General features: G+C 55.2%; 1 protein-coding gene across 1 annotated transcript; it reads right to left on the reverse strand.

Moving 5' to 3' along the window:
• Nucleotides 1-137: 137 nt before the first annotated feature.
• On the reverse strand, nt 138-22,443 carry DNAJB5 (DnaJ heat shock protein family (Hsp40) member B5). Its single transcript, XM_067315938.1, has 4 exons — nt 22,411-22,443; nt 13,931-14,175; nt 8,079-8,677; nt 138-2,304 (listed from the first exon to the last, which is right to left on the reverse strand). The coding sequence occupies exons 2-4, from the start codon at nt 14,139-14,141 to the stop codon at nt 2,071-2,073; spliced, it is 1,044 nt and encodes a 347-aa protein (XP_067172039.1). The 5' UTR covers nt 14,142-14,175; nt 22,411-22,443; the 3' UTR covers nt 138-2,070.
• Nucleotides 22,444-22,668: the final 225 nt, after the last annotated feature.

Below are 22,668 nucleotides of genomic sequence, written 5' to 3' on the forward strand. Positions count from 1 at the left end.
CGCAGGGCTGCGGCAAATTGCTACCCGAAGGGAAGCGATGGGGCAGAGATGGAGGCTGGGCCTCAGCTGCGCCAGCGTCCCTCACCATAACACATGCCAGCGGGGTGTATTTTTTAAAATACTTTATTTTTCTCTCAATACTGACATTACAAAAAAAAATTACAAAAAAAAAAAAAAACCCACTAGAAAACATTCAGGTCTCATTGAAACTGAGAAAAACCAAGCAGCTTGCATCTGCGTGCTGACCTGTCTTCTCGCTCCATCAGTGTCCACCAGGGTTTCTGTGTCGAACTCAACAGGGAACAGCGGAGGGAAAAGGCATCGTATCCTAACCATTCAAACTGGTCGATAAATTAAAAGCAGTGCGTTACAGTTTTCGCCTCCTCGTGACAAAGCCATTGCACAGGACTGCCTCCCCGCCGCCTATGATACACTGTACAGCTGTACACCTCGCGCGCCGCCTCGCTGCACGCGCCGTCCTGGCCCTGACGCCCTGCTCTAACTCCCAGCAGCGAGACGTGACCCGTGCTGGGAAGTGGCCCGGCTCCGCGTCACACTGACCGCCCCAAAGGACCCCTGTTTCAAGTCAGTGATTGCTCTTTAAAAAAAGGATTGCCAGGGGATTATTTTGGCATGGGTTTTCTTGGCCTCGGTTGGACCGGGAAGGCGATGCCGCGGTGGAAGATGAGCTTTTTGAGCCGTACAAAGCCAGGTCAAACATGCCTCCCGCTCCGTAGGACCCCTCCCGAGAAAAATTGGCAAGAGGCAGAATAGGCCGACAAAGGTAAGAAATATAAAAATTCTCCTGATGGAAATCCAAAGTTTTAAAAAAATACAGCATTTAAAAACAAAACCACCAAGCAGATTGCCTCATGCTCCTCCCAGCTCCACCATAACGCCCAGAAACACCTCCTGAATTAATCATCTTCCCTGTAGAAAAATATATACACGTGCATTTCTCTTCCTATGAAAAGCCCTAAGGTTGAACTCAAACACTAGTGAAAAACCACAGCTCTGCTCACACTTGGCTCTGCTTTTGCACCTGAACTTGTGCTACACACATACTATGTTCTCACAGGCATGATGTTCATATGGCTGAACTGATCCCCTGAAAGGCAGGATGAACCACTCCAGGAAATCCAAAATGGGCAGAGAAAACCCTTATGGAATTGATCTAGCTATCTATATATACGTATAAAAAAAGCAGCAATGCAAATTCGACACATCTGAACAAGAAAGCTTCCCATCCTGGGCTCCCCCTTCCCTCCTGCTTGCTTGGGTTTGGGCCTGGCAGCAGGCACAGGAAGATGCTGGCCCAGCTCCACGCGGGTACGTGGGACAGACCCAGCCAAGACCTACGGCCTGAGCAGGGTGCAGGGGGACGGGAGGGACCGTCACCAAGTGCTTTGAGCTCAGCATTTTCATTTGGCACAGATGATGCTCGGTTGTAGTCTTGGCACAGGAGAGTGGACCACAGCAGGACTAAGTACCATGGTCCCAGGTTAGAAACAGTCCAGCTACAGTGGCCATCGTGTGCAGAAGCGATCCCTTTGCCATACGCACTGTTTCCTTGGCACCTCGGTACAGCCGGGACCTTGAACAGCAGCAAGTATCGAAGAGGGGAAGAGGAAACTAACATCAGGGGTGTGAGGTCGTGTAAAGTCCTATTTACACTGTGTTTAAATCCCTACAAGTCCATCCTCTAGTCAGAAAGTTGGCTTCAAAAGCAGGTGACATAAAAACCACAAAGTGATGTACCTCCCTGGGCAAACAGCCCACGCCACTCGCTTGTGCAAGGCAGAAAAGCTGGACCTCTAGAAAACAAAAAAAAGGCTGGCAGCTAAAAGAGAGCTGCGAAGGGCTGGGCAGGAGCCCGCGCTCACGACCCCTCCACTGCTGGAGTAGAAAACAGGTCAAGAGGGGCAGGTGGGAGGGTGGGTTGGACAGGACCTTGGGAAGGAAGGTGGGTTTTTTGCATTTGAAAGTGCTCTGGCACCTCTGCTCCGCGCAGGTCGGATGCTGTGGCACGTGCGTTTGGAGTATTGCTGCTTGGAGAAGAGTCCCCGGGCTCTAGGAGCATGGGAGGTGTTGCTTGAGGATCTGTCTCGTCTGGGGGGCTATTCTGTCTGGGAAGCGGATTTTGAACTCCACGATCAAGTCTCCTCGCTGGGTGGGGGCCTTGGGGAAGGGCAGCCCTTCCCCGCGCAGTCTCTTCACTGTGCCCGGCTTGATGATGTCGTTGCAGGGCAGCGGGATCACCCGCCCGTCGATGGTGGGAATGTTCACGGTGCAGCCACACAAGGCCTGCGAGGGAGAAGAGAGACACGCCGTGAGCCGGGCTGCCTGCCCTCCCAGACCCTTAGCCCCTCCGCTCCCCGTGGAAACCCTGGCCTTGTCTGCGTGGGGAATCGCCAGCTACGGCTCCCAGGGATTTATCAAGGGAGCCCTGAGCACCCTGGCATGGGGGGAGCCCCACGGGGTTTGCCCTTCTCCCTTCTCAGCACCCCAAACAGCCGGGGGTTCTCCGAGCAGGCTAAGGATGAGGGACGAGGCATATTTACCTCTCAGAAATCACGCCCAAACCAGAGTAGCCTGGTCTGGCGTCACCTCCAAAAGCATCCTGCCTGCCCATGGCCACGGCGGTGCACAGCCACCGCAGGACCAACCGCAACCACGGAAGAAACTGGGACGCTCAGAGCCACCACCCTGAACCTGGCAGACGCTGTGGCTCGCCCTGGGGCACGTCACGGCAGCGGTCACCTGCCTGGGCACGGCGCTGCCAGAGCGGGACAGCCCGGGAAGAGCCTCTGGCTCCCTTGGGGCTGGAGCAGAGCTCCAGGACAGGGACGTCCCGGTGCCCACGCCACCGAGCAGTGGGAAACGTGTTGCCTCCCTGCGTCGGGCACTCCCTGGATTATACTGCCTGGCTCTGATCTCCCTCCCAGCTTGATGGACGCAGCCCTGAGCTCTGCTCAGGGTTAGCAGCCTGGCTCATACTCGCTGGTGCAAGCCTGGGTCTCCACTGGTCCTAACCTCCTTGTGCTGGGTGCCGCGAGGTGCCAGGAGCTGTGCAGGAGGGGGAACCCTGGCCTTGCCGGGGGAAGGATCCCCGCTCCCCATCTACCGCACTCCCCAGGAGACACTGCCAGCGAGCGACCCGGGACTCGCAGCAACAGGGCAGGTTAAATTTAGCCCCCCTGGCCTCACCACCCAATCTTGCAGGGGTAACCGAAAATCCAGCTGAGATCATTGGATGCCTCTGCAGTTCATCAGCTGTCGCCCTTCGCAGCCCGGCAACTCTGCCTGGCACTGGGGGTTATCTATAGCACAGGCCACGGCTCCCCTGCCAACAGCCTCCAAAAGGCTACGCCGGCGCGGGACAGCGGTGCGGCCGTGGCGCGGCACCGAGGTTTCCTGGAAGCCAGGGCTCCGGAGGGCCTGTTCCCTGCCGCAGGTCCCTGCGCAGGCGGAGGGTCGAGTTACAGCATCATACCAGTGCCCGCCGGCTATTTTTACCTGCCGGTGTCCAAGAAGGAAGCTGCAGCGAGACACCCCCCCCCCACCCCCCGAACCGCAGCGTGCCCTGCTCCCAGGCGCCTGCCCTGCCTCCCCACGCTCCTCCGTGGCGGCGGGCTGCCCCGGAGATGGGGGGACTGACCCAAGAGCTGATTTCCTGGGCTGCCAGCCCTATGCCCCGTCCTCGCGGCCGGGCGCTGCCTCCTGCAGAAGCCGGCAGCAGCCGGGAAGTGGGTGCTGCCCGGCAGCCGCAAGCCGGCCTGCATTAGGGAGCCACGTGACCTGGGAATGCAGCAAGAAAATCCTTGTGTCCTTAAATAACTCAGACAGCTCTGCCATACACGTGGGCAGCACCGTCTCCAGGCTTTCAGCAAGGGAGAAGGCTGCCGCTAACAAGAGGACTGCGGAGCGATACTTCTGGAAGGGGCGGATTTGCTGGGGATAAAGCCTCCGGGCGCTAGCGGTTGAGCTTCCCGGGAGAGGGGTCGGCGCAGCCTAGTCCCATGTGCTGCACACAAAGCGCTCGCCCCTCCGAGCTGGTCCTGGGGTGCAGCCCCTCGTGTCCCCAAGAGACACCCTGCCAAGGAAAGGAAGGAGGATGCGATTTGCTGTTTTGGGGGTGCTCGCAGGTGCCCACCGGCACGTACCGCGGAGGGCTGCACAAGTCCAGGTGTGCCGGAGAAAAGGTGTCTCTGGCTACAAAACGGGAAGCAGAAAGGGAAAGCAAGGGGTGGGGGGCAGGCATAGCAGTTAGACCTCAGGTTTCCAGCCAAGGGGGTCAAGGTAACAGTGTCCTTTTATTTGTAGCAGAAAAGCCACAGGCAACCTGAGGTGCTGCTTTTGCTATGCAGGATACAGGTCATCCTCAGGGCAGCCGCCTTTCTCCGCAATCCAGCACGCTTCTGCAATGCGATGGCACATTGGACTTGGGGAGCGCAGTGGGCACCTGCCTGCCCGCTCTCCTCTGCTCAGGCCTCACAGCAACGCGGCCAGCGGGAAGCTGGGCATCTAGTTCAGCCTCCAGAATGAGCTTTTGAGAGCAAAACAGGCCAGCAGAAGTGCAACTGGGACGTTTGCTCCCAGTCCCAAGGGACAGTGCTGGAAACAGCAAAGCAGAGAGCCCTTTGCATGCCCACGGTGCAGGCGTTGCACGTCAGCACCGTGTTCGCCCTGGAAAGCTGAGGAATGTGAGCAGAAACAGGCAGCAACAGTGAAGATGATAGACAGGATCTTAATGTTTCCTTCCTAGAGCCAAGACGCACCAATTAGAGGCGATTTCTCCTCCACCGTATGTTCTTGTTTTTAATTTTTCCTGCCCAACTTCACTGGCATTTAAGAAACTGGTTGTTGAAATAATACCAGTGACCGCAAGCAAGAGCGTGGAACACTGTGATATGCCAGCACGCAGCACTCCACCATACTGCAGGCAGCTGCTCTGAATCCTAGAAAGAGGCTCCGTTTATCCCTAGGTATTAAATCAAAGTGGGCTTGATAGCGAAACCTGCGCTGAGCTATGAGTGCAGAAATTTATCTAGGTCAGCAGCGGGCCCTCCTCTGCTTGCAATGAAGCCACAGGAGGATTTTGCCACTGGCACCAGGGCAACCCAAGAGCGTCTCAGCAAGGCTGGAGCACGGATGCTTCAAGGAAGGTGACGCCAGGTAAAGGATGCAAAACAGGCAGCTCCCAAGGGCAGGCATTACGCACACAGCCGAGGGGGTGTAACATCTCCATAAAGGTCCCTTCCGGCAGTGCTGCCTGAAGATCTGCCTCCCAGGAGACACAGACTTTTGCAGCTGTTGGCATAGCAGTGTCACTCCTCCCTCCCTCGGCTCCCACTGCGACGCGTGCCTGTAATTTTAAGAATGGACACTTCCCTGCAGCCCACGAGTCTCTGGGGAAGCCCTCTTCCACCTCATGCTTCTGCAGTGGTGAGTCAGCAGCTCCCACCGGGCAGCAACCACCCCACACTGCCCTGGCCAGGGGGATGGGGTGCCGAATGGGACGAGGATGCGAGCTCTGGAAGTGCCTGGGCTCAGAGACTGGAAGAGTTGCACCTTGGCCCAGCTTGTCTTTTGGGATCTCCTTGCCTTCATCTCCAGCTTGACCAAAGCATTGCTTGAGGCAGTCTAGGGTTAGAAGTTTATGGCTGCTGGGTTTTCTAGGTCAAGTGACTGCTGGTAGGCCGTTGCCTCCGCGGGCTGTGCTCTAGAGGGGTCTATGGGTTCAAAGAGGAGGACGATGGTCTCCAGGTTCCCTGCGGGAGTGCTGGAGCTGGGCAAGTTCCTACCACAGAGTGGACAGGAGTCCAGGTTCAGCATTGCCTGCTCCTGCTCAGGTTCAAGAAGGTGCCCGTAAGGAAGCATTGCCAAATGGACGCTGCACTGCCAAGTGCTCCAGTCACCCCTGTCCTGCTCCTGGGCACTGACTGCTCCCTGCCTGAGCAGGGCCATGGCAGGGATCATTGCTACCCTTGGCAGCAGGGTGCTGGCAAGGGGGTCTCTGGCAGAACTGTGAGTCAGATCACAGCACCGAACACCTCCCAGATCTCCCTGTTCGCACCACACTGTGCTGCTCTCTCGGGGCAGCTGAAAAGATGAAAGCTAAAGCTAAAAAAGACAGACTTGCAAGGAAGAACAGTGCAAGGAGAGCACTCAAGGCTACAGTTGTAGGCTAGGTGATGAAGAGGTCTGTGATTTATTCTGTCACATACTGAGATCGTGGCATATGGAGTTGGGGAGATCCTGGCATCTGCTCAGGCTTCAGAGCACTTAAGCTACTTCTTCTCAAGGAAGATAAAAGCAGCAAAGCATTATCCTGCCCTGGCAAGCAGAAGGATGGGGATGGCAGCCAGTCCAGCAGCTTTCTGAGGATCTCCAGTGAGTTCAGTTTGCAGTGAGGATGGGTGGAGAACAGGAACTTCAGCTCAGAGATCAGGAATTTGCCTGGACCAGCAATTTCCACTAGTCTCTCTTTGTGACTGCATCATGCAAACCAAATGCCAACACACGCCCTGTTTATGGGCAGCTGGACAGAGATCACAAGTGTCCTGTGGGTAAGACGCTGCTGGGAAACTACTTGGTATGGCAGAGCAGGTACTTCCCCTGGCCCCAGCACCAGCAATTTTGGCAGGTCTCTGCAATAGCACATGGGGCAGGAATAGTTTTCTCAGGACTGAATGCTCAAAGGGCAACTCTGAGAGTCCTTCCTAGTCCAGGTCACTACCTGAGCAGCAAATGAACCTGGACTAACACGGACTGGACATCAGGACAGCCAGCTTGGGGTTAATTTTACAGATATAGGAATGCACAGAAGGAAACATCTGAGATATGGCATGCATGACTCCATAAATAATGCAGCCTCTCCCAAGTATTTCTGGAGTGGCCAGCAGAGTCAGCCACCACAGGAATAAACCTCTTTACTTGAATCCCTTTGCACTGTGAAAGAAATTCAACTCCCAAGTCTACAGGTTAACTTGAGATCAGTTTGCTTTAGTTTAGGGTTTGCATCCAGCTCTTCCTGACTCACGTGGTTCCCCCTTGCCCCCAGGACATCCGGCCATAGCCCCAGCAAAGGTGCAGAGCCATCGCAAAGCTCTTCTGACTTGCTGGCACACTAAAGAGCTCACATTTCCCTATCCTAGGTATGGCCCATTGAGCTGATTTCTATTAAATGCATCTGAGAGCATAAATCTGTCTTTGAAAAAAAATCAACTCATTAAGAAGACAGACAGCGTCTACAGTCTGAAAGGAACAGCAAATGGCAGCTGCCAAAAACGTCAATGTTAAATGCAGCTGCCAGCTGGCATTTATTAAAAGGTAGTTAGACAGCAGCAATGAACGGCACATCTTGTACTTGGGTAATCTCCCCTTCCTCTCCCACCTTCATACAGTTTGCAGCTCTGATGCATCAAGTCCCACTGTGATCTCCAGGACTGATAGCCTGAGTGTGTTGGATTTTGCTCAAAGCCAGGTTTTCCTGAATATTTTATTTATTGCCCTTTATCTAGAGAAGCCAGAACCGAAGAAAACAGCTGGTTTTGGCCAAAGCGGTGTCTGGCAAAGACTAGCTACAGCCTTTCTCTGTGTGGCCCTGCTTTCTGTCCATGAGGGGAGGTACCAGGCACTATCCAGGACGATAACAACAGCAGACTTGGCTACGTGAACAACTAGGGACCAGACACAAGTCAGCAAACTTGTTTTTTCCCTTGCTTCTACAGAGGATCTGGGCTGTCTTACATATGTCAATACCCAGTGTTGAAATAGAAGGACAGAACATATGGGGAAGGGGGGAAATGGATAAACACCACATTTATTTGCTCAAGAAGCAAGGCACATTCAGTAGGGACTGCAGTATCCCATGTCCTACACCCAGCAGGAAGGTTGAGCAGCTCTCCAAAACAGAGCATGAGCTGGTCTCTACAGCCCCTTTCTGCAGAGCTCTTTGCTCATGTCTGTCATGCCTTTCCTTACTGGTATGGTACAAGGACTGACTCCCATCTTGGCCCCATGTGCAATGACCCAGTCCCACCTCCCACCCCACGGGATTTCCCACTGACACCCACCTCTTTAAGACTGATGTTTGCAGTGTAGACTACATTCGTCCCGTCTCTCTTGAAGTGTGAGTGAGGCTTGTCCTTGAGGATGAAGACGATGTCAGCAGGGATGTTGTCTGGGGTGGCATCCCCTTCTTTGGGGAACGTGATTTTGGTTCCCTCCTTCCAGCCCCGTTTGATGACAATGTTTAGGATCTTATCCTCTGTCCGCATGGTCCGGCCATCAGCATTGAGCCTCCTGCGGGTGATCTTCATCCTCTTGGTGGAGCCGTGGTAGATCTCTTCCAGGGACACCTTGAGCTCATGGATGACGGGTGGGTCTTGGACCTTCCTCCGTGTGTGCAGGGACTCCTGGTGCCGCCGGTGAACCCCGTTAATGCCATTGAAACCAAACCGGCCAAAGGCACCGAAAGGGTCATCATCGTCATCGATATCCATATCTTCCTGGTCAAAGCCGTTGAACACTCGGGAGCGGCTGCTAGCAAAGAAGATATCGAAAGGGTTGGAGCCTCCAAAGAAGGATGCGAAGGTGGCGTGGGGGTCTCCATGGAAGGTGTAGTGGAAAGTGTTCCCTGAGCCACCTGAAGAGCCACCTCCTGTTTTGAGACCTAGAGGAGAATGGGGAAGACAAGACATTAACACTCCCTGCCAAAAGCTGCTGGCTCTGCATGGCAGATGCAAGGCTGTGCTGGGGACCCATGGCACCTGTATTTTCCAGGCAGGAATGGGGTTGGGAGTATGATCTTCACTGGCTCCAGACAGCCCGTCCTGCAGCTTATTGTGGTGCTGGTCACCCCCTTCATCCCAGCTGCCCATGGAGAGTGTAGACCAGGGAGGGACCACCTTGGCCCACATCACAGTCCTGCCCCTACACCCAGCCAGCTCCATCTTAAAAGCTGTCTGGGTTTTGTTCTGCTATTCCTACTGAAAGACCTTTTTGGTTCTCTCAGCTTAAGTTACAGCCTTTTCATTTAAAATGTCTCCCGACTAGTCCATTTCCATTTTTGCCCATGGGCAAGCTTCCTTTTAGCCCAACTAGCTCTACCCCTCTAACTGTGTCTTTCTAATCTAAGCAAGCCAACCTCTTCTAGTCTCATAACACAGCCTCGTTTCCTCTGAACATACTAGCAGCAACTCTAGCCAAACATCTTCCCCTTAGATGAGACTGGGTATGGCTGAGAAAACTGTCAGTGGCCTGGGCTGGAAGGTGAGCACAAGAACTAGCTGGCTCAGGAACAGGTCTGCTTGCAGGCTTTTGCTTCCTGGTAATGAGGATTTAAGCTTGTTCAGAGAAATCCTGCACATTAAAGGGGATGAAACATCCCACCAGACTTTTATCAGCCACTCCAAGATGCATTTGGAGCTGATCCACCATAGTCAATGTATTAGGTCTTTGACATCCAGTCAGTGCTGCATAAAACCCACCTTTGGGTGAACTATCTGCTCTTGCCTGTTACCCAAGATACCTGAGCTGCACTGACAGTCACGGCTAAAAGCAGCATATTTAGCACGTTAGAAAAAGCTTTGAACTCAGTAAACCACTGTGCAGTCAGGACTTTTGTTCGCAAAGCACATGGAAGTCAGCAGACCTGCCCTAGCTAATCCCTCCCGGCACAGAGGGGTGCGTAGGAGGGAAACAGCTCTCTGCACATTAGATCAAAGGGTCTGACCTGAGGTCCTGGCACTGATTTGCAAATGGAGTGAAGGTTTGGCATCACGATAGCTCTGTCAAAGCACTGTTACATCTACTTAATAGGAGAATCATTTTGCCTGGGGAGGTTTGAGGGCAGAGTTTAAACACATGCGTGTGCTACCTTCCCCTCTGCAAGACAAGGTCTTAGGGGTCAGCTGCTGCCACTGGAGTGGAAATCCTACAGTGGTATTTTTCCCAGCTGAAAGGGAGACTTTATAAAATGCCAAATGGCAACTATTCCCTTGGAAATCTCCCCTGACAGATCCTCGGCAGAGCCTTACATCACTCCAAACTCCATAAAGTCACAAGCAGCTGAGGCACAAGACAAATAGCCCCCAAAAGAAGTCACACCTGCAAAATCCCTTCAAGAGGGACCACAGAGGAGGCCAGCAGAACACAAGGAGCGGTGGGCAGACGGTCCGTGGCCATATACTCTGCAACACTATTTTTCACTAGGAGGGTCAGGGAAGGGTTAAAACAAGTCTAGCTCAAGGACTATTTTGGGGGCACGCCAGTGACTGTAAAGGGCTATTTCTGAAGGGCCGTCCCTTGTGCCAGCCCCCTACACTCCAAGCCAGCAGCAGGAGATATGAGGGGGACAACACAGAGCAGACAAATTTGCTGCTCTTTTCTGCTCGCCTTGATTGATGAATTTATCTTGTGAGGAGGAGGGCTTCTGCTTCACTTTGCACTCACTTGAGCAGGGAGTCTCCTGGCCCAGCCGGGCTCTCAGCCTCCTTGAAAGGTGGCAGCACTTGGACAAGCTCTCAGGTGGTTTGCAGCACCTCTTCCTTCTGCCCCTGCCCTGCTGGGCAAACGTCTGTGCTCTTGTAGAGCCTGTGTCGTGTGCTGCACAGGGCTCCTGGGACAGTTGGCCTCTCGGGGCCAGGAAAAGGCCTGTGCCATTCAGACTCCATAGCAGCCCTGCCAAGGAGGCAGTCTGGCCAGGCAGTTTGGCCTTAGGAAAGGGCTGACAGCGAAGGGGACGTTGGAGGCTGGCTGGTGCCCCAAGGCACGAGAGATGGGGAGAGTGACAACACCTCTGTCATGCCTCTCAGCTCAGCACCCTGGCTGCACAGGTCCAGTTTTGGGAGCTTCACCCTCTCCAGCCCGGTTCCCTGGTTGGACCTGGGCCACAGGGCAGGAGGAGCAAAGTCCATGGGACCCAGCTGACTCCGGTCAGTATGTGGGGCCCAAAGGCCCCTTGAAACGCTAACCACCAGGCCACATCACTCGAAAAAAAGGAGTTGGTTGGAAAACAAAAGTGCATGTTGGCCTGTTGCAGGAGCAAGTGACTGGTCTAGAAGTCACCATCCAGGACCCAAACCTCTGGGACTGATGACAGTGTGTGCCCTGTCTCACGAGGGGTCTGGGACCAGCTCACCAGCATCTCCTGGGCCCTCCCTCCAGCCACAAAGCCTTCCAGGTCTTTCATCTCCTTTTTGCCCAGACTCCACACTTTGAGCTTCTGCATGGGCTCTCTGAGTATAGCCAGCTCAGACACAGTGTCTGCCTGCTCATGTGGCTGTAATTATGGAGAAACCCTTGAAGGGGAAGCTGGCCTCTCCCAGCCCAGGTGATGGAGCACATTTTGCATTGGAAGAGGAATCATGAAAGGAAGAGGCAAGGCAGCTGATTATGGGCCAACATGGAAAGGCCACTGAGCAAGGAAAGAGTGGCAATGCCAACAGCATAACCACTTGTTTCAGGAATAACTAGAGAGTGGCTACAAGTCACAAGGAAATCTGTGTCTTGTTCTTGCTCACTAACATGAAAAGCTTAGAGGTGCCCGACAGCATGTGAACGGAAGAAAAATGGACAAAACAATGACCCTGACCACAAGTGCAATGGGAAAGAGACACAGCACTAATTCTGCCCAGGGCACTGCAGAGAGAGTCTGAGGTAACCACCACCAGTCACCAAAAACACCCAAGGGGTTTGGTTTTGCTTGTACTTGAGTCACATGGGACAGGTGCTGTGATCTTTTCAGGCAAATTCATGCCCCTCAAGAAGGGCTGCACCTGCTGCTAGCTATTCCAGCTTTGGGTAGTTCAACACAAACTCTGTGCCTGTGGTTTCTCTGCCAGGGTGGCCAAAGCAGGTGGGATGGGCTCCTGTAGCAAGGGCATTTCTCCAGGCCATGAGTGGAGCAGGCTCAGGCCGAGGCCAGTACAGGCTCTGGCAGCTTTGGGATCCACCAGCACTGGAGAAACCCCGGCAGCATGGGGCCGTTCGTCACCCAGGGGAGCCCTGAAGGGGAGATGACCACAGCAGTGCTGGAAATGTGCTTGGGCGATTACGCTCGTGGGTCTGGCCAGGCTGTGTGGTGTTGGCGCTGGGGTCACTGTAGGCACCGTGGAGTCTTATATTAGGGGAAGGAAAGAAAATTATTCACACAGTGGGGCCAGTGACAGAGAGGCAAGACCGATTTCAACCCCAGCCTCTCCATCCTCCTGACACTAGGGGGGTGGCTTTTCTGCTGTATTTTTTTCCCACTACTCCATTCACTTATTTTAACTGTCTTCGGCAATGGAGTTTCCACCTCTTCCTCAGAGAGCCACTGTCCATAACAGATTGTACAGCCAGGAGGTTTCACCTTTAAGCAACTGCTGTTTACCTTCACTTTAATCCCAAGACACTAGTCAGACCAATAGGAAAGCAGGGTCCAATTTCGACAGTGCCTCCAAGGAAAAGCTAATTTCTCACTTGAGATAGCTGCATCTAATTTTAGACAGCAGCAAATCACTGTGGTTCAGTGAGTCCCTTATAGCAGTGACATAATTAACTAGTTAAGCAACTGGTATAAGGCAACAGTGAGAGTGTGGATTGCCAGGCAAAGATTTTCTAAAGCTTTACACAGCTCTCTATTTTTGCTTAGATAAACCAGCAGGGAGTTTCGCCAGGTCTGTCTATGCTTTCACACCCAGGAGCCTGATTTCTAACAGCACGAGGAGCCTCTGGCAACTTCTCCATGGAGCTCCTCAGTTCTTCCCTTAAGTTTCTGATGTTTCTAGTTCCCCAGCAACTTTCGAGCAGTGGATATAATTACATCAGTCAGGGGCAACAGTGTCTGTATCCTCCTAAGACTTGTTTGCTTACGAACGGCTGAGAGAGCCTTCTCTGTGCCTGCCAGGAGCAGGACCGGACTGATAAAGGTATCTCTGGCCACAGCATATTTCTGCTGGTGTCTCATAAGGGGATGCACCTGCTTGCTGGGCCTGCAGGAGGGGCTGCATCTTCCACTGAGCAGCCTGTTTATACCAGACCTTCTGATCTTTTAAGCACCCAAGTCCTTGGCTGATTAATGCAGATGCTATTCACTGCTCTCCTCACCCTCAGCAAATGGGGTTGCAGACTTCCATATTCGACTAATAAGGCTGTGTGTGGTGGAGCGGCTCTCCTCCTCCATGCCAACCGGGAGACAACAGCAGCCACTTAGTTTCAAAACAAGAACCTATTACTTAAATTGGGAAAGGCTTTGAATCATGTAGGTCAGCCTGTACCAGAGAGAAAAGTGGGAACAGCTCACCAATGGCACCTCAGAGCATGCTAACAGGGACCTCACAGAGGGGAAATCAAGGCAAAAGGAAAGGTTATCTGCTAGAAAATTTAGGTAAACTAAAGAGCTGTGTGTGACCCAGGAGTCAAACTTCTTTCACTTCTGTTTTCTCAGTAAGTGATTCAGCCTTTGGAGGCAGCACTACAGAGCTAAGAAGTGCCAGCTGGCTTCCTGACAGTCTGAGCGAACTACCTGGGGCTGCTAGTCATTGCAGGGCGATTCCTTGCCTGTCCTGCAGGTTGAGGGCAAGGAGAGCCTGGCCTGGCCCAGGGAGCGGGGCCGCGCGTTGCAAAAGTGGCTCTGACCTGCTGCGGAGCAGTCAGTGGAGAACTGGGTCGAGGGATTATTTCTGGCAGCGAGGCGAAGCGGCATCAGCGGAGCGTTTGTTCTCCCCAGTTCTGCTACTAGTAACCTTGTTTTGGAGGCAGGAATGAATCACGGGGAGAATTCCGGCCACGCCGCCTACGCCGCTGCGCGCCTGCTACATGGTAGCATATAAAAATGCTCCCTTGCCTATAAAAACCTACTTAGATCCAAACAGAGAACAATTTGGGATGCCTCTGCACCCAGGTCACCCCTGCCTCTGAGCAGGAGCATTGGGCACCTTACCTTCTTCCCCATATTGGTCATAAACGGCTCGTTTCTTGGGGTCACTCAGGACATCGTAGGCCTCTGCAATCTCCTTGAACTTCTCCTCGGCGTTGGGGTCTTTATTCTTATCGGGGTGATACTTTAGGGCCATTTTCCGATATGCTTTCTTGATTTCATCCTCGTTGGCTCCAGACTGGATGCCCAAAATCTTGTAATAGTCCTTCCCCATGACCGCGACACTGCCTGGAGCTGAGTATTTATTCCTGAAAGCAGAAAGATAGCTCTCTGTAATGTAAGTATTGCACTCCAGGAGCCAGAAATTGGACTAGCACACACTTATCATGGAGCTGTCTCTCCCCCCATTGCACCGGCCAACAACACCAGAGCCAGTTCAAGTCCACGTTTTCCTTGCAAGTGGCAAAGCTAAGCGTAAGGGTGCAGAGCAGCCGCAGGCAACATGCTAGCGCTGCAGGGCTAAGACACCCCTTGGCTCTGGGTTTGCCTGCCCAACCTGCGAAGCAGGGACAGAGGCGCTCATCTTCTGCGCAAAGCTTTCAGCCTTATGGACAGGAAGCACTAAGCCAGCACGCAGAACGATTATATGGACAACGACAACGCTAACGTCATGCGAGGCCGCTCGTAGGCGTGACCATTTCCCCCCGCAAGGAGCAAGGAGGGCTGTGCGGAGTTTAAATGTAGCTGTCTCCCCCCTCAGCCAGGCAGACGAAGGGCAGAGCTTGGCTCGCCGTCTCATGGGGATTCAGCGAGGAGAGGGATCTGTGCATACCTAACGCAACTCAGGGTAATGACTGCAACTTTTTAAGTGGTCGAGGCGGGTGGCAACACAGACTGAAAACCAACAGAGACTGTGCTGTCACATTCACCTTAAAGGAACTTCAAACATTTTGTTTCTCAAAGCAATTGGCATTCAACTGGAGATAAGTGCTTCCAGCATGTCAGAGCGGTAATTTGTATTTAGCAGAGAGAGAACGAAGCCGTTAGACAGAAACATCTTGTGATGGTGGGAGGTTTTTTTCTAAAAAACACTTTCTAGCCTGATTTGCACTCCCTTTGAGTCTTCAACTAAATGCTGCAATCAGCCAGAAATATTAAGTGGCATAAGAGGTGGTTAAGTGTCATAGCCTGACACAACGCAGTGAGGTCAGAATAGAGAAGCAGCTCCCTGGATTCACTTTCTCCATCATGTGGGTGGCTTAGGACAGAGCCATGCCTATACTAAGGCATTGGAAACTCAATGGCCATAACCCAAGGAAGGAAATGGATGGGCAATTAATTCATTCCACAGGCATGCTGCTGGAGCAGCAAAAACCAGCAGAGTCATGGAAAGCCAGGAGAGCTCCTAGAGAGACACGAGACCAGCTACTCAAAGCAGAAACAACGGCAAAAGTGAGCAAGACCCACACTCTGCCAACAACTCTGACTTGCTCCTTACCCTTCAGTTTTCCAGCCCTGTGAACTCCTGTCCCTCCCGGACACGAGCTGCTTTGCCCTGCCTTGCACAACACATAGCTCAGTGCTTCCTCCATGCCATGCTGTTCTCCAGATGTTGCCTCCAGCTTGTCCTCTGCTCTTGAATGCTTTCCGCTAAGCCGTCATGCTCACATCCCACTCCCTTCTCTAGTGCAGGTTTTGTGCTCTCTGGGCTCCCAACCCATCCTCACTCCAAACTGCCCTGTCATGCCCTGGACAGACCAACCCTGTCCCCAGCTGCTGTACTAAGCAGTTCCAGCCCTTTGAGCCTCTCCAGTAGACTGATTTCTACATTGCTTTTGAGCCTTTGCCTTTCAGTGAGGTCATGCAGGTTACCAAATGCTCCCTCCTGTTCTGACTCTGTCCATAAGCTCCTGGTGGCCACCAGCTCTGATGAGTGCCACTGGGCATCATGCCCACCCCTTGGAAGTGCTCTACCAAGCCCCTGGCAGGGACGGGCAAGCCAGCCTGTGCTGGGCAACAACAGCCGGGGAGCTACTGTGGGGGCTTGGAAATGCGCCGTTTACCCAGCTATCTCAATGGTCCCATTGATTATGATGATCTGAATCACCAACTTGTGCTCCCTCTGTGCTAGCCACAGTGCAGGCACTTTCCATTAGATCTGGAGGAAACAGCAATGGACAAAGAGCTCAGTCTAGGGTCAGGCCCACTGGGACCTTCACACGGACGAGGGCAGGAGGGTGGTTTATACCAGCAGGACGTCAGGCACTTGCTGGAACTGCTTGCCCCACCAGCCTCAGGGGCAATCGCAGAAATCAGAGGCAACACTGAAGCCTAGCACACCAGCACCAACGCTGTGCCGCGCTATTGTTAGAGACACAAGAAGGCCTCTGGAGGCGTAAAGAGCATCCTACAGCATCTCCATATCCAAGCTTCTAAATGCCAGCACGTTTCTGTACCAACACAGCCTCCAGCAGGAGCCCTCCAGCTTCTGTGCAAAGAGCAGCCGTATTTAACAAGCCCACACAGACATTACGAGATGCTATACCCTGTACCCACCACCGTCTCTGCATCTGTTCTGATGACTCCTAGGGTTCTGCCCTTTCCACGTGACAAGAGGACTGCAAGAAGCCCTGAATGTCAGCCTCAAGGGTCGTTTTCTTAAGGGCAAGCAACCAACACTACCCAGACAACTTGGTGTTACAGATTTTCTTCTCCAACTTCCAGCTGCGTGACTGGGCAAGACCACAGACACCCTCAGCCCCTGGCACAGCTGCATGCGTTCAGAGCGCTGCTACACAGATCATCGTCTCGCTTCGGTCACATGCCTCTGCCCATCTCTCTGCCCAGCTCCACTTTTGCACTAAATCATAAAAATAAGTCATTACCATAACTGTTATAAAAGGTGATGTGAGTAAACCCAGCTTCACTTTGAGCTGAGCAGTCAAGGTTGGCTACTACTTGTCCGCTGACGTGCAGTAACCTGCTGATCCCCCCCAGATTCCTCAGTCTAACACCTCCCGGCTCCCCCCTCTCCCACAACAGCCTCTTGTGTCTGTAGAAGCTCCTTATAAACGCTTAGAAAACCACTTTGGTGTCCTCATTGCCATGGTACATACAAGAGACCTGGCCTTGGCACACCAGCTGTCTGATCCCTGTCCTGCAGACCGGAGCAGCCTTGTTCCCTGGGATGCCATCCTTGTACAGTGCCAGACAGGACTCAGACCTTGACTGAGCTCCTCGGCACTCAGGCAAATCAAGGGAGACCACCCCCCGAGCTGGCCACTGGCCTGACAACAGCCCCTTTCTGGATAACCTGGGGAAAAAAACCCTCCCGAGCAAGGTCAAATGAGGCAGCGCTGAAGGCAACCTCCTTTTGCACCCTGATCAGATCATGGCCTGAGGCGTGGAGATCAGAAACATTAGATTTTATCTGGGTTGCTGTTACAACAGAGGCCAGTTGCTGCTAGCAGGACCTACACCTGTGAGCTAGCGAAACGCACGGGGCACGGTGCCTGGCTCCGACCCAGCACAGCCGTATCTGACAGCATTACCGGTCTTTCCTACCCGCCTGACACCCCACAGCAACTCTTACAAAAGGATGGCCCAGCCCAGACAAACCAGTATTTTCTCCCTCAAGACCTCTGGTCTTCACCGTTGAGAGGTCCTTGGCACGGGGGGATGCCTGCGGGGGGATGCTCTTGGTGTCACGGTGTGAGCAGAACCAGACACATCTATGCAAAGCCGATATCTGTCCCATGCCCCAGCGCTGCCGAGGTCCTAAATCACACAGTACCTCATTTCCCAGTCTAGTCACCTGGTGCTGTCTTCCCCAGCAGCCCGCGTCAGGCTGGAGGGTCGAAAAGGGAAGGAGAGAGCAGGCAGGAGCTTTGGAAGCTGTGAAGTCTTTCGTCTGGCTCCCAGCTGGGCTCGGGGAGGCTTTCTCAGGCCCGCTGGCTACGATAAAGCAGCTGAGAAGCAGCCTCGCGCAGCAATTTACTATGACGAGTCCCAAAGACAATTAGACTCCTGCAGGTGACCTGGTGGGTTAAGCCACGCTTTGGAGGCGACACTCACATGCGCGGTGGTAAAACACGACTCTGTCCCTGCAGAGCTTTCCTCCCACCTCCCCAGGATCAGCTGTGCCTCTCCACAACTCCTCTCTCCCATTCTGCTCAATCATCCTTTCCTGCCTTCCCATTTAACCCTCTAGGGAGCAGGGTGAAGATGCTGCAGAGCAAGGGGTTTCAGACAGGCAAGTGATTTCAGCACCTGCATTCACCTTCCAAGCTGCGACACCTTATAAAAACGTGCCATGTTCAGAAAAGCCCCAGAAGTCCAGCTGTGGAGAAAACCACAGGCATCTCTCAGCTGGTGACCACACTGCTGAGATAACCCAGCATCTATTCGCCTCTTAAAAAAGAAATTCTTTGTTCCAGCCCTTCACATGACATCAGACCATGCAACCCCTGGATCAGCGAGCCAGCTGAATAGCAATCATTTGACATAATCCTGCTACTTTATAGTCATGTAAGGGAACAAACCCACACAGATAGTGCCTTCAGTAAGATTTTCCATCTCGGACTGTAAGGTCACCGCAGGATGACAAGTGATGCCAGAGGATCACGCATCAGACAAAGACGGGCACTGACAGGCACTTCGGGTCATAGCGCGTTATTCTTCAGTAATGAGAACACAAGCACAAGACACAGAAACCCACTTACCGAAACTTTACAAACACATTCAGATTCCAAGCTGACATTTTTAAAGGCTCTAATTTTATTTTAAACATCACACTGGCCACAGGCTCTTCACCCCTACAGCGCCGACAGCTAGCGCGTGCCCTTCTGGCAGGCGCCGGAGGTGGCACGGGACGGAGAGGAGGAAGCCACCGGGCACGCAGCGTATACGCGACCGCAGCGAAGCGATGCTCTGCAGTTGCTATTGTGGCAGCCTCTCCCCGGCTCCTTCAGCACAGAAAAGGGAGGTCCTCGCCAGCGGAGCAGCTGCGGGTGGCTCTGAACTCTGCTCTGAGGACAGCCGACGCAGCTCCGAAACGCCAGGGGTGGGTGGGTTTGGCTGCAGGGAAGCAGGCGTCAAAGCGGTTCACCGAGCAGCCTCCGTGCCTGGCGAGCAAGCCTTCCTTTGTGCGCTTCCTAGCAGCGCTCAGCCATCCCCTCCCCGCCACCGAGCGGGGAAGAAACCGTTCAATGAAGTCACTTGACAAGCAGTAATTTTCCTCTAATTGGTTTCTTGGTGCTTTCTTGGACTGAGACACACAGAGGAGCACCGGGCTCTCTAACTCAGGCTGCGAGTTGCCATTCACGACTCCCAGATTAAGACATTTCCGCAGCCAGCTCAGGCATCCTTCCCGCTTCCCAACCTGGAGCCGCCGCGAGACGCCCAACCCTCAGCAACCCGTTACCTTAATGTCCCCAATGCAGTCACCTCCTGCAGTAAAGCAGGTAAAGCAGTGAGAACAAGGACCCCAGTGTCCCTGGGTTTCACCAGAAATTAATTGCTCGCTGCCTCAATTGTGTCAGGGTTGCTGCACCCACAAGGCGAATCAGAGAGGGAGAAAAGTAGGACGGCAATGATGCACGAGTCGGAAAAAGTAACGTTAACTGTTTTGCACCTTCCCATCTTTCTCCTTCAGACTCACAGGAGTCTCCGTTTCCCCCAGGCGCCAGCCCTGATGCCCCGCACTTGAGCAGAAGGGGGTCTGAAAGCCACGATCCCATCAAGCGACTCTAACTACCCCCCACATGCTCCTAATTCTTCCCTCGTTGGAGCTGGGCACCGGGACGGTGCCTCCTCCACGCTGAACGGCACAAAACCTACTTCTGAGAAGTCACCTTCACGCACGCATCTATGCCTCTCGCAGCAGGGCACCCGAAGCGCGCCAAGGAAATTCAATGCCACTGCGTCCCCCCGTCACACAGTAACTTCAGAGCATCCTCTCCGCGCACACAGGCTTCCTGTAACCCATGCTGCCCGTCCCCGAAACAGGGAGCACCAGGCTCCCCCAGACGTCGACCCAGACATCGCCTCAGGTTTCCCACCTGAGAAACAACCCTCGGGGAGCCAGCACCCGGAGAGGTGACAGTCCCCACTCCAAAGCCACCGCATCCCCAGAGATGGGGCTCCGGTCGCACTCCAAGCACCTTGCCTGAGTGCAGGTGGTGCCGAGCGGTGCTGCCGGGCAGCGGCCGCCCAGGGAAGCCCGGGGGCCGGTGCCGGGAAAATGCCGGTGCTCGGTGCGTACCTCTCCGCGCGGCTCCAGAAAAGCAGGATGGCCGGCATAGCAGCGCTGGGGCAGGCAAGCCCAAGTTTGGTCAGGCACAGCAAGGCAGGCTCCGTGCGCCAGGGCAGGCAGAGCCACCCGTGCCCGTGCTGGCTGCCAGCCGCAGGGAACCAGCCAGCAATGTCATGACTACACGCAATGAATCATCCCTTCCCCGGGCCCCCACACGCACCGCCTCCCCCTCCCCACCGCCAGCCCCACTGGGGTGCTGGCACCTGCGTGGGGACGGGGTTAACCCTCCCCTCGCTGCCTCTCCCTGCACGGCCCCCACTGCAAGTCCCGCTGGCGTGCTGGCATCCGTGTGGGGATGGGGTTAACCCCCCGCACTGCTTCCCCATGCACAGTGCCCCCCATTTACAGACCTATAGGGGTGCTGGCATCAGTGTGGGGATGGGGTTAACCCCCCGCACTGCTTCCCCATGCACAGTGCCCCCCATTTACAGACCTATAGGGGTGCTGGCATCAGTGTGGGGATGGGGTTAACCCCCCGCACTGCTTCCCCATGCACAGTGCCCCCCATTTACAGACCTATAGGGGTGTTAGCATCAGTGTGGGGATGGGGTTAACCCCCCGCACTGCTTCCCCATGCACGGTGCCCCCCATTTACAGACCTATAGGGGTGCTGGCATCAGTGTGGGGATGGGGTTAACCACCCGCACTGCTTCCCCATGCACAGTGCCCCCCATTTACAGACCTATAGGGGTGTTAGCATCAGTGTGGGGATGGGGTTAACCCCCCGCACTGCTTCCCCATGCACGGTGTCCCCCATTTCCAGACCTATAGGGGTGCTGGCATCCGTGTGGGGATGGGGTTAACCCCCCGCACTGCTTCCCCATGCACGGTGTCCCCCATTTCCAGACCTATAGGGGTGCTGGCATCCGTGTGGGGATGGGGTTAACCCCCCACACTGCTTTCCTATGCATGGTGCCCCCCATTTCCAGACCTATAGGGGTGCTGGCACCTGTGTGGGGATGGGGTTAACCCCCCGCACTGCTTCCCCATGCACAGTGCCCCCCATTTCCAGACCTATAGGGGTGCTGGCATCCGTGTGGGGATGGGGTTAACCCCCCGCACTGCTTTCCTATGCACGGTGCCCCCCATTTCCAGACTTATAGGGGTGCTGGCATCCGTGTGGGGATGGGGTTAACCCCCCGCACTGCTTCCCCATGCACGGTGTCCCCCATTTCCAGACCTATAGGGGTGCTGGCATCCGTGTGGGGATGGGGTTAACCTTCCCCTTGCTGTCTCCCCACGCACAGGCCCCATTGCCAGCCCCACTGGGGTGCTGGCACCTGTGTGGGGTGAGGTGACAGCCTGCCCCCCCGCCCAGCCCCACTGGGATGCACTGCTAGCCCCATGGGGGAGAAGGGTTAACCCTCCCTCCTTACTGCCCTCCCTGCCACCAGCCCCACGGGAGGACTCAAATGGGGACAGCAGTTATCCTCTTTCTTGCCACCCCCTCTAGCCCCACTGGGACACACTGTTACCCCCATGGTGGTGGGGGGGAGAAGGAGGGTTAACCCTTTCCTCCTCAGCCATCCGGCCCCACTGGGATACACTGCTACCCCCAAAGCAGGGGGACGGTTAACCCCTTCCTCAGCACCCTGTGCAGCCCCATTAGGACACATCATCGCCCTCCAAAGCAGGGGGGGAGAGAAGGATGGTTAACCCTCACCTTGCCACCCACTCCAGCCCCACTTGGACATGTCTTTGCCCCACTACTGGGGAAAAGAAGGGGTTAACCCTTTCGTCCCCATCTGCCCAGGCCCATAGCGTTACGCTATAGCCCCCAGGAGTGGTAGGGTTAACCCCTTCCTTCCCCCCAGCTCCATTTGCATACACTGTCACCCACATAGGGGCAGAGGGGCTAACCCTTTCCCTCCATCCCCTCCAGCCCCATCGGGGCGGCCTGTAAGCCCATGGGGCAGAGGAGTTAACCCTCCCCAGCCCCGTAGGGGCAGCCTGTCACCCGATGGGGCAGAGGGGCTAACCCTCCCCAGCCCTATAGGGACACCCTGTCACCCCATGGGGCAGAGGAGTTAACCTCCCCCCCCCGCCCCATCGGGACACCTTGTCAACCCCCGGGACGGAGCGGCTAAGCCATTCACGCAGGCCCGGCAGGCCGGTGCCGGTGCCGGTGCCGGTGCCGGGCTGCGCGGCCCCGGCGGGCTGCGGGGCGGGGGCAGCGCCGCAGCCCCCCCGCCGCGGGGTCCCAGTGCCGCCCGCCGCCCCCGGCACTCACCGCTCGCGCTGTCCCGGGGCGCCGCGCACTCGCCGAGCCGCCCCCCGCCCGCTCCCGGGCCCGCCCCCCCCGCCACCCGCCGCGCGGCCCCGCCCCCGGCCGTGACGTCAGGGGAGTCCCGCCCGCGCGCCCCTCCCGCCGCGCGCCCCGCCCCGCCGCGCCCCGTTGGGCCCAGCGGGTGCCCGTCGCGCCGCGCCGCTGCCCTCGTTGGCCGCACGGAGCGGGGGAGGCGGGGCGGCTCGCCCCCGCCCGCCGGGC

Source organism: Apteryx mantelli, chromosome Z (assembly GCF_036417845.1).
Source record: "Apteryx mantelli isolate bAptMan1 chromosome Z, bAptMan1.hap1, whole genome shotgun sequence".
Classification (NCBI taxonomy): domain Eukaryota; kingdom Metazoa; phylum Chordata; class Aves; order Apterygiformes; family Apterygidae; genus Apteryx; species Apteryx mantelli.